Source organism: Bufo gargarizans, chromosome 3 (genome assembly GCF_014858855.1).
Source record: "Bufo gargarizans isolate SCDJY-AF-19 chromosome 3, ASM1485885v1, whole genome shotgun sequence".
Taxonomy (NCBI): domain Eukaryota; kingdom Metazoa; phylum Chordata; class Amphibia; order Anura; family Bufonidae; genus Bufo; species Bufo gargarizans.
Genome location: NC_058082.1, coordinates 469,440,827 through 469,451,373, shown reverse-complemented (window position 1 = coordinate 469,451,373; position 10,547 = coordinate 469,440,827). Strand labels below are relative to the sequence as shown.

The 10,547-nt window shown below is 44.8% G+C and overlaps 1 protein-coding gene across 1 annotated transcript in view; it reads right to left on the bottom strand.

Moving 5' to 3' along the window:
- Positions 1 to 5,151: 5,151 nt before the first annotated feature.
- The window catches only part of LOC122932369 (stomatin-like), an 84,422-nt gene continuing 79,026 nt past the window's right edge, over positions 5,152 to 10,547 (bottom strand). The window contains exon 8 of the mRNA XM_044286739.1: positions 5,152 to 5,798. Coding sequence (XP_044142674.1) covers positions 5,610 to 5,798 — 189 coding nt within the window. The 3' untranslated portion in view covers positions 5,152 to 5,609. The remainder of the gene's footprint in view (positions 5,799 to 10,547) is intronic.

Sequence of the window (10,547 nt, the reverse complement as noted above, 5' to 3'; positions counted from 1 at the left end):
GGTAATAGGAGAATGAATAACTATTAGAGGGCTTATCCCAAAAATTTAAAAAATCTGGAATAATAATTACTATAGCAAAGCAATAAGTGCTACGGTGTAACTTTCACCTCTGTTTTTACCGATCTCCAGCTCTTGTCTCTTCACTTTCTGTAGGTGGGCAGCAGCTCCCAGAACATGCATCTCCCAGGCGTGCATTGCAGTCCGCTCTTGTGAACCTGCCCTGTCCCTCACACACACAGAGCGCCACAGGTCAACATTTATTAGTCGGGATGAATAAATCAAAGATGTCTGAACCGCTTCACTATGAGATCACTATACCAGCACTGTTGTCCAACATATCTGAAAATCCTCCTTAAAGGGCATCTGTCAGCAGTTTTGTATCTATGACACTGGCTGACCTGTTACATGTGCACTTGGCAGCTAAAGACATCTGTGTTGGTCCCATGTACATATGTGTCTGCATTGCTGAGAAAATGATGTTTTAAAATATGCAAATGAGCCTCTAGGAGCAACAGGGGTGTTTCCATTACACCTAGAGGCTCTGCTCTCTCTGCAGCTGCTGCCCCCTCTAAACGTTGATTGACAGAGCCAAGTGTGATGATGTTTTCACTGCCTGGTCCTGTCAAAGTGCAGAGGGCACAGCAGATGCAAAGAGAGGGCTGAGCCTCTAGGAGTAACGGCAACGCCCCTGTTGCTCCTAGAGGCTCATTTGCATATTTTAAAACATAATTTTTCTCAGCAATGCGGGCACATATGAACATGGGACCAACACAGATGCCTTCAGCTGCCAAGCGCACATGTAACAGGTCAGCCAGTGTCATAGGTACAAATCTGCTGTGTGACTCTGCATGACCTTATTACTATAGAATCATACTGACATAAAGCTGTCAGTATGATTCTGTAGTAAAATGGTCATGCAGAGGCACAATCATGAAAATGCCGTGCACTCCTGCAAGACGAGCAGTGTCCAGAACAAAGGATCACGCTCACACACGCAATGGACTCGCTCGCCGGAAAGAGCCTTAAGGGCTCATTCAAACGGCTGTACGTGTTTTGCGGTCCGCAAATTGCAGATCTTCAAAACACGGATACCAGCCCATGTGCCTTCCGCAATTTACAGACTGCACATGGACATCACTCATTAAAAAAATGCCTATTCTTGTCCACAATTGCGGACAAGAATAGGAAATGCTCTATATTTTTTGCGACCCCCATTAAAATGAATGGGTCCGCACCCGTTCTGCAAAAATGTGGAACGGGTGCGGAACAAAACATACGGCCGTCTGAATGAGCGCTTATTCTTAGATCTGGGACCGAGTCTCAAGGCACATGTGAACGGAGCCCAGAATACACATCCATACACATATAACACATGCAATATAGAACTGTTTCCCAAATTGACATTTGAAACCAAAGTTTTGATACCGCTTAAGTAGGAAACCAAAAGTGAAAAGGTGAAGTAGAAAATTATCTCAAGGTGAAATGAGTCAGAGCGGAGGAATGCAGAACACACAGTAAGTTCCCATGGCACCATTTCTTGGGGAGGAAACCATGTGATAGGTAAGAAGTAATGCAGGGTAAATACAGGGGACATTCCGGAAACAGTCCTGTCCCCATAATGACTGGCTCATGAGAGTAACCCTATGAATCGTGCCGGCCTCAATGTATTCTCATCTGGACATTTATAGCACATTGAAAGGACAAATCTCCAATAGATGCAAGTCCAGGGGTGGACTGGCCAAAGACCCTACAAAACGCTAAACCTTGCGGTGGGCCGATGCACTTCCTAATTATGTAATCATACGTACAGATGTAGCAGGGTTAGCACTAAAGCTCTTAACTCATCGCATTATCTTGAAACAAAAGCCATTGAAAAGCAATTGAAGGTGTTTGCTTAAAGGGAACCTGTCACCTAAAAAACGCATATAAAACCGCCAGAAGTACCTTATAGTAGCCCCCAGTCTGTTAATAATCATATGCTTGATCGGTTAGTCTGATGCTCCGTAGGTTCAAAAAACGATGTTTTAAGCGCCATCAGCGCTATCTTGCCGGTCAGCTTTAAGTCAAGGGGGCAGCGGCTTCCTTGCTTCAAGTCAAGGTAAGCCCGCCCCCTAACCGTCCCCTCTCTTGTTGGATTGACAGCCTGCAGCGCGGCCAGGCTCGCATAAATCTTGCTCATGTGCGAGGCGCTCCTTGGTAAGGTGCGATCTAGTCTACGGCTGTCGCTGTTAGCCGGGTTATAGCGGAGCACTGCGCATGCGCGAGACTTATGTGATCCCGGCCGCGCTGCAGGCTGAGTGTCAATCCAGCCGTAGACTAGATCGCACCTTACCAAGGAGCGCATCGCACATGCGCGAGATTTATGCGAGCCTGGCCGCGCTGCAGGCTGTGAATCCAACAAGAGAGGGGACGGTTAGGGGGGGGGGTGCTTACCTTGACTTGAAGCAAGAAAGCCGCTGCCCCCTTGACTTCAAGCTGACCGGCAAGATAGCGCTGATGGTGATTAAAACATTGTTTTTTGAACCTACGGAGCATCAGACTAACCGATCAAGCATATGATTATTAACAGACTGGGGGCTACTATAAGGTACTGCTGGCGGTTTTATATGCGTTTTTTAGGTGACAGGTTCCCTTTAACGCATTTAGTTTAGATAAAACGTCTCAAAACATGAGTGTTAACTCTACTACATCTGTACATACTGCATTCATATTCTAGAAACACACTTGGAAGTCCAGCTCTAATCAAAAGCAGGGGAACTTTATTTAAGCAGGTTAAAAACTTTCTGTTACAGGAAATGAAGTATTGTTCCGCGTTTCAGACCACCTCTATTCTGGGTCCTTCAGCATGACATACTGAACATTCAATGAATGCACTATATATGCTCACCCACCACCTGGTCCCGCAGTCAACAGGTCACATGGTTGGAGCAGAATGTGCAATCAAAAACACACACATATAAAATAATGATTTTGCAAAATAAAATCCCATTATAGCTTTAAAACGAAAAATGTAAAAAATAAATATCAGAAAACGTTTTCACTAATATTGCAGTATTGGAGCATGTCTCTTATTGAGACCAGTTGGATGACAGGTTGCTAGCTGGAACATCCAGTATGCCTCCCTATTCAATAGCTTTCTTCTATAATCTCCCCCTCTTGCGGGCATTATGACTCTTTCTATGCCCTGTGCACTAAGACCAGACGTATTCCCACCATGCACAGCCGCAAAGTGCAGGCTAACCGCAGACACGTTGCGGTTCCCATGGTCGGGCACATCTGAAATGTGTTTGCGGATTCTAGTTTTAATCTGATTAGAAGTGCCCCCAACATATTGTAGTTGACACATCTCACATGTATTTAGTATTACAGTTCATGTATGCTTTTATTGCAAATTCCTTGCCATTTATTGTTGATTTAAAAGAGCTACCCACTTTAAAGGGATTAACGATATAGCGGTATTTATATGTGCCCATTAGTCTCCATGCAGTGTTTATGCTCTGTGTGTGTTAGATTCTTATAAAAGCCGATCTTATTGATATGTAAATCACCTCTGTCAGGAGCCCAAGGGGTTGTCCCGCGATATGTTGGAGCCCAGCCGCGCGGATCGATCCGAGGCCCAGCACCGCCTACCACTTAATTTATTTACTCCACTATCCCTGACGTTAGTTCTTCTCAGTGCTGTAATTACTGTAATCTTGCGCAGAGGGAGCCGGCGCATGCGCATCTGACTCGTTGAAGCCGGTGCCAGTAGTCCGCACAGGCGCAGACTACAGTGTCCACTGCGTCTGCGCGAGATTACGGCACTGAGAAGGGATAGTGGAGTAAATAAATATAGTGGTAGGCGGTGCTGGGCTCCGGATCGATGGGCGCGGCTGGGCTCCAACATATCGCGGGACAACCCCTTGGGCTCCTGACAGAGGTGATTTACATATCAATAAGATCGTTTTTTCTAAGAATCTAACACACACAGAGCATAAACACTGCATGGAGACTAATGGGCACATATAAATATCGTTATATCGTTAATCCTGGTGACAGAATCCCTTTAAAGTGATCACAGCAGATGCATCTGCTGTGACCACATTTGTAACGTCCCTTGCTTGCCAGCCAAGTTGGCTGAGATACTTTTTTCTCTTGAAATAAGCTGGGGCTCACCATGTTTCCCAAAGTGGGCGCCTTTCGTGCAGAGCATCTCATACCTCCCATGACCACATTAGACCACTGTTTGTCATAGGTGCTTTCTAACAATTCTACATATCTTGCCGTACTCTTCGCTGTATTGTGTGACAAATGTAGGGGCCTGCATATTAGAGTGTCTCGGTTCATGAGGGGTGTCGGAAAGCCTCTTCTTTGGAAAGATCAACTCTTTCCTATTCATGTCAGACACACATTGTCTCCGTTTCCTGACAATTCCTTCCTGTAAGTGCAGATTGTTGATGTGACCGCATCCCCCCCCTCCCCCCCGACACAAATCCAAATCCAAAATACTGCATTCATATTCTACACCAAAATGTCAGGACACATCTGAAGGCCAGATCAGTGGCATGCCAGGCTGCCATGGGTCTAGGAGAGAGATCAGCAACCTTCGGCACTCCAGCTGCTGCAAAACTACAACTCCCATCATGCACATTTACTCTGCAGTTCTTGTAACTCCATAGAAGTGAAAGGAGGATTCTGGGAGTTGTAGTTTCAGAATAGCTGGAGTGCCGGAGGTTGCTGATCCTTGGTCTAGGACAGGTTTGCTCAACCTGCGGCCCTCCAGCTGTTGTAAAACTACAATTCCCACCATCCCCTGCTGTAGGCTGATAGCTGTAGGTTGTCTTGGCATGCTGGAAGTTGTAGTTTTGCAACAGCTGGAGGGCCGCAGGTTGGGCATTCCTGGTCTAGGACAACCCAACTGTTGATTGGGACATTCTTCAATACGTGTGGGAGTGTTACCATTGTGTTGTAAGTTACAAACTACAGTAAGGGTCATGTGAACCTGATCCCAGTACAGACTAATATTACTGGTGATGGCCATCAATATCACTTTTCAATAAATAGCAATCGGAGTATCACTTTATAGCAGGAACTGAAAATGCTTCTTTTTTTTCCCATTCAAAAGGGGGGTGAGGCAAGAGGACGAAGGGGTGTGAAAGTTGTTAAACATATTTTTTAGTGCATTATAGTGGTATTAGGATTTCATAATTTCATCATTATTGGAATTAAACACTAAACCTAGAAATTCACAATTCTTTTTTCTCTCCTGCGCATATAAACTGTTCTGAGCAAGCACACAAGACTATCCATCACAGATAGTACTGATGAGGGTCAATCACGTCACCACTGTATCGATGTTGCCGACGGAAGTCAATAGAGCCAGAAAAAATGTTGTGGATTCCGCTTGTATTATGCACCCTTATGTGACTGCAGCTAGCTAATGACATAGATGAGACGGCAGAGAGGCCGCTGTAGATACCAGACAGAAGAATACGCAGTGATGGGGTCTTTGTCACACATAACATTTATTCTGTTCATGCCATAACACGTCTGTGGAATTACAAGGAAGAACAGTCAAGGTCTCTGCGTGCCGCGGGCAGGACTTTGCTGGTACTTGTCACATTTCTTGCCTAGCTGCGAGATAATAAGGAAGCGAACTCCACAGGAATGGGGAATATAATGGTGGAATTCTTCTCGGCAGCGATATGTGAAAGAGTCTGGAGGTAGCGGAGCTGGAGGGCGGCTGGAGACTCGGACATGATAACAGCGGCTTCTTTCAGGGCCCGAGAGGCATTCATCTCCCCCTCTGCTGCAACCACCTGTATACAACAAAATATAACGAGATGGGTGAGCACCACAAGCCTCATATCACTGCTGAACTTCTTATAGGAGCCCTCTTCTTTTTATCCCATAAAAAAATATTCTACATTTTTCAAACCAGCACCTGGATCTGAATACTTTTGTGATTGCATGTACCGGTAATTAAAAGTTTTGTATGGCCGCTGAGTGATTCACTGAAATCTATGTGTATAGCGCCACCTGCTGTTTGCTCTTTTTCTAATTTCTCTGTCCTGCTCACTGAGGTGGGCGCACATGCTCAGTTCCATCCTTCAACTGCCACCGGAGATCAGTGATGAGAATCAATTCAAACAGATTGGATTTGTCACCAATTTCACAAATATTTATCTGCCAAACGAATCTGAAGTTTTGTCAATTCGGTGCAAAAATGCACCAGCGCCATTCTACTGTGAAAATTGACAAGAAAAACAGGAGGGAGGATGAAGACGAAGCATGATATGACATTGGACGGGAGCAAGGCTTCCCCTGACTGGCTCAGAGGCTAACACACAGCCTAATAAGCCAATCAGGGGGGCAGGTTTCTGGCGGGTCCTTTTGCTCAGATGGAAGAATCGCCATTCTGTATGCAGCTTGCAATCTGAAAGTATGTGTTTTTGCTGTGTCTGCCAAAACTCAATGGCAGACACAAGCTGGCAATATAGGTGTGATAGGGAGAATAAAGAGAGTATAGGGAGAGTATGTTGATATAATTAGGTATATTTAGGGTTTTATAAGGGAAAGCATAGCCAGAGAGGGACTGGTCACTCAGAGTTGTGCGCTGTTGCATACATCTACTGGCAAGTTCTGCATGTATATGAACAGCCAGCCAACATATTTTTTGTAAATACCTCATGTTTGTACAGCTCATAGGCTTATTGCCAGCACCTCCAGCATAGACAGCATACATTTGACTGAAATTGCTGCGCAATCGCCCCCTCTTTTTTTTTTTTCTTCAATTTATCTATTTATAATTGGTCATTTCAGAGCTTTTGAGTTTAGACAGGGTGCTGAATCTCCTTTAAGAGACCAGTCCTGTATGGAGACTCACTGGAATATTCCATGGTATAGAGATTTCTTGACAATGCTCTATGGGAAACAAATAGGCATAGAGGCATCTCCCAAGAAAGAGAACCTTCTCACTAGGGCCAGCTCTTGGAGGTGGCTCCTTTTGAGTGAAAATCTGACTATCCAACAAGCCTTGGGATTTCACAAGGGAATATAGCCAAGCCAGATATCCATCTGTAGACAGCTGTATAGCGGTGCTTGCCCCTCATCGGTACAGAGTAGGATTCTGGCTGGCTGGGTGCTGAATCTCCTTAAAGAAACCAGTCCTGTACAGAGAATTACTGGAAGTACTCCAGGGTATGGAGACTTATTGGCAATGTTCCATGTGAAACAAGTATGCAAAGAGGTATCTCCCAAGGAAGAGAACAATTTTGCTAACGCCACCCCTTGGAAATGGCTCCCTATGAGTCAAAATTTGACTTTCCTACAAAACTTGGGAATGATACCACTGCAAAACCACTGGGAATTATTGAAAAAGAAGCCAATAACCTGTCTTAGAATGTGAGCAGAGCTGCCTACAGGGGCAAGGGGACGGGGCCTGACTAAACACGACACTCTGGCACTTTTATATCTATATATATAAAGAAGGACATATATATGTGTGTATGTTCCGCGATCACTCAAAAACGCAACCATCGATTTCAACGAAACTTGGTATACACATCCCTTGCTACCTGGAAAGAAAACTTGTGGGGGTCTCGGCTCTCTAGGACGTACCGTTCCTGAGATATTCCCAAAAAATGACTGCATTAGCCAATACAAGCCTGCAAGTCTTTCACTTCATATCCCAGCTGCCAAACACACGGTCACATGTCTCTTATCAGCCAATAGAAGTTTGCAGGTCCTTAGTCTCCACATACACACAGTTTTACTCTAGGTTTCCATTACAACCCAGCCATTTTTCTTCACTGCTGTAGGTCAACTTTAGGCTTGGGCTACACGACAACAATAAGTCGCACGACACATAGGGCACAACTACACTGCTACATATGTCGCGCCAATGTCACGCAACAATTTTTATAATGATAGGTAATGGTGTTGCACTGCGACATGTGACATGCTGCAACTGCGACAGTTGCAGAAAAATCCCTCTTGGATGGATTTTTTGCAACTGTCGTGTCGCAGTTGCAGCATGTCACATGTCGCAGTGCAACACCATAACCTATCATTATAAAAATTGTTGAGACAATAAAAATAAAAAAACACCCATGGCCTCAGTGGGGGCCGCCCTACAAGGTAATACCATAAGTAGCCTATGCCAAAACTGAAAGGTCCTCTTTAAGGGGGCAGAGGCCACTATTAAAGGGGAAATTGCTGTGGAGGTCACTGTTATGGGGGATACTGTCGATATCTTTTAACAACACACACAAACATTAAATGAAATAGATGAAATATACCCGTGCAAAGCCAGGTCCTTCTGCTAGTACTACATATTGGTGAGTTTTCCAGTCAGACTGTTCTGCCATGATGGCATATATCAGGCAGGATCACATCATCACCATCCATTGTAGAGCAGTGTAGTGAAGCATCTCTGCAAGTGATTGGTTTTTATGAGGAGGTGAGTAGTAGCCTGGACAGAGGGGCGGCTGTGGGTGTAGTGTTTCTGGATTTTGCAAAGGCTTTTGATACTGTCCCTCATAGATGTTTAATAAGTTACGTAAGGTCTATAGGCCTGGAAAGTATAGTTTGTAATTGGATTGAAAACTGGCTGAAGGACCGTGTCCAGAGAGTTGTGGTCAATGATTCCTATTCAGAATGTTCCTGGATTATAAGTGGTGTACCCCAAGGTTCAGTGCTGGGCCCTTTATTATTTAATTTATTTATGAATGATATTGAGGACGGGATTAATAGCACCATATCTATTTTTGCAGATGACACTAAGCTGTATAGAACTGTATGGTCTATGGAAGATGTCCATATATTACAAGCTGACTTGAACACTCTGAGTGATTGGGCATCAACTTGGCAAATGAGGTTCGATGTGGACAAATGTAAAGTTATGCATCTTGGTAGTAATAATCTCTGTGCTTCATATGTCCTAGGTGATGTAACACTGGGGGAGTTACTTATAGAGAAGGATTTGGGTGTCCTTGTGGATGGTAGATTAAATTACAGCATACAATGTCAACCAGCTGCTTCTAAGGCCACCAGGATATTGTCATGCATTAAACGAGGCATGGACTCGCGGGGCAGGGATGTAATATTACCACTTTACAAAGAGTTGGTGTGGCCTCATCTGGAATATGCAGTTCAGTTCTGGGCACCAGTCCATAGAAAGGATGCCCTGGAGCTGGAAAAAGTACAGAGGAGAGCGACTAAACTGATAAGGGGCATGGAGGGTCTTAGTTATGAAGATTAAAATAATTAAATGTATTTAGTCTTGAGAAGAGACGTCTAAGGGGGGGGGGGGGGGGGGGGGCATTAACCTGTACAAGTATATAAATGGGCCATACAAAAAATACAGTGAAAAGCTGTTCCATATAAAATGCGCTCAAAAGACAAGGGGGCACTGTCTCCAATTGGAGAGGAAAAAGTTCAGTCTCCGGAAGTGTCAAAGCTTCTTTAGGCCTCATGCAGACGATCATTGTGTTTAGCAGTCTGCAAATTGCAGATCCACAAAACACAGATATCATCCGTGTGCATTCCGCAATTTGTGGAAGGCACGGACAGCCATTGATATAACTGCCTATTCACAGAACGGAGCAACGGAGGCGGTCAGCCCCATCTTTTGCAGCACCATTGAAGTGAATGGGTCCACATCCAAGCCGCCAAAAATGCGGCTCGGATGCGGACCAAACCAACGGTCGTGTGGATGAGACCTTACTGTAAGAACTGTGAAGCTGTGGAATATACTACCTCAGGACGTGGTGTAGGAAGGGGCAAGGGTCCGTCATTGACGGAAGGTATGTGTCACCGAGATTCCTGGCCTTGGTGAAGTAAGAGCCGGTAATTTAATGTGTAAGCGGCATCTAGTGCTGGCAGACATGGTTTTGCTATTTAGTATGGCTGTAAAGCAGACCCGGGCCGGCTTTTACTGGAAGCAGCTAAAGTGCAGGGTGGGTGGCTGTTCCCCACGTTCCAGGCCGGGTCTTGGTTTGTGGTTTGGGCTATAAAACATAGGCAGCACTGGGAATTGACTCTCTGACAGTGAAGCTCTGTCGGTCTCTGTGTTTGGACCTGGGAGTTTGGCCTGTGTAAAGGCCTGCTACCTTGTTGGCGTGAGAGCAGGTGGTTTCTGCTATGTCCAAGGACTTCTGCATTGCTGCATGGTGTGAACAAACACCAGACTCAAGGTGACTGTTTTGCTTGAAACTGACTTTTTGTTTTGCTTATCCTTATGTTTGAATAAACACCGAACTGTTTAAGTTAAAGACGTTGTCGTTGCCTCTATACTGCATCCGCAAGTCTGTCCACCAGAGCAAATACCCACAGTGGTCACAGCAGGAACAGTGGACAGTTTTAAAAAGGGTTTAGACGAATTCTTAAAAGTAAAAAACATTAATGCTTATAAAAACGTGTAGAAATCTGAGACTCAATTACTTTTGGGATTCGCGTCCCCACCTATCCCTTGGATGAACTTGATGGACGTATTTCTTTTTTCAACCGTATTAACTATGTAACTATGTAAACAGTCCCGCTTATGCTCTAGGACAGGTTGCTGGTGG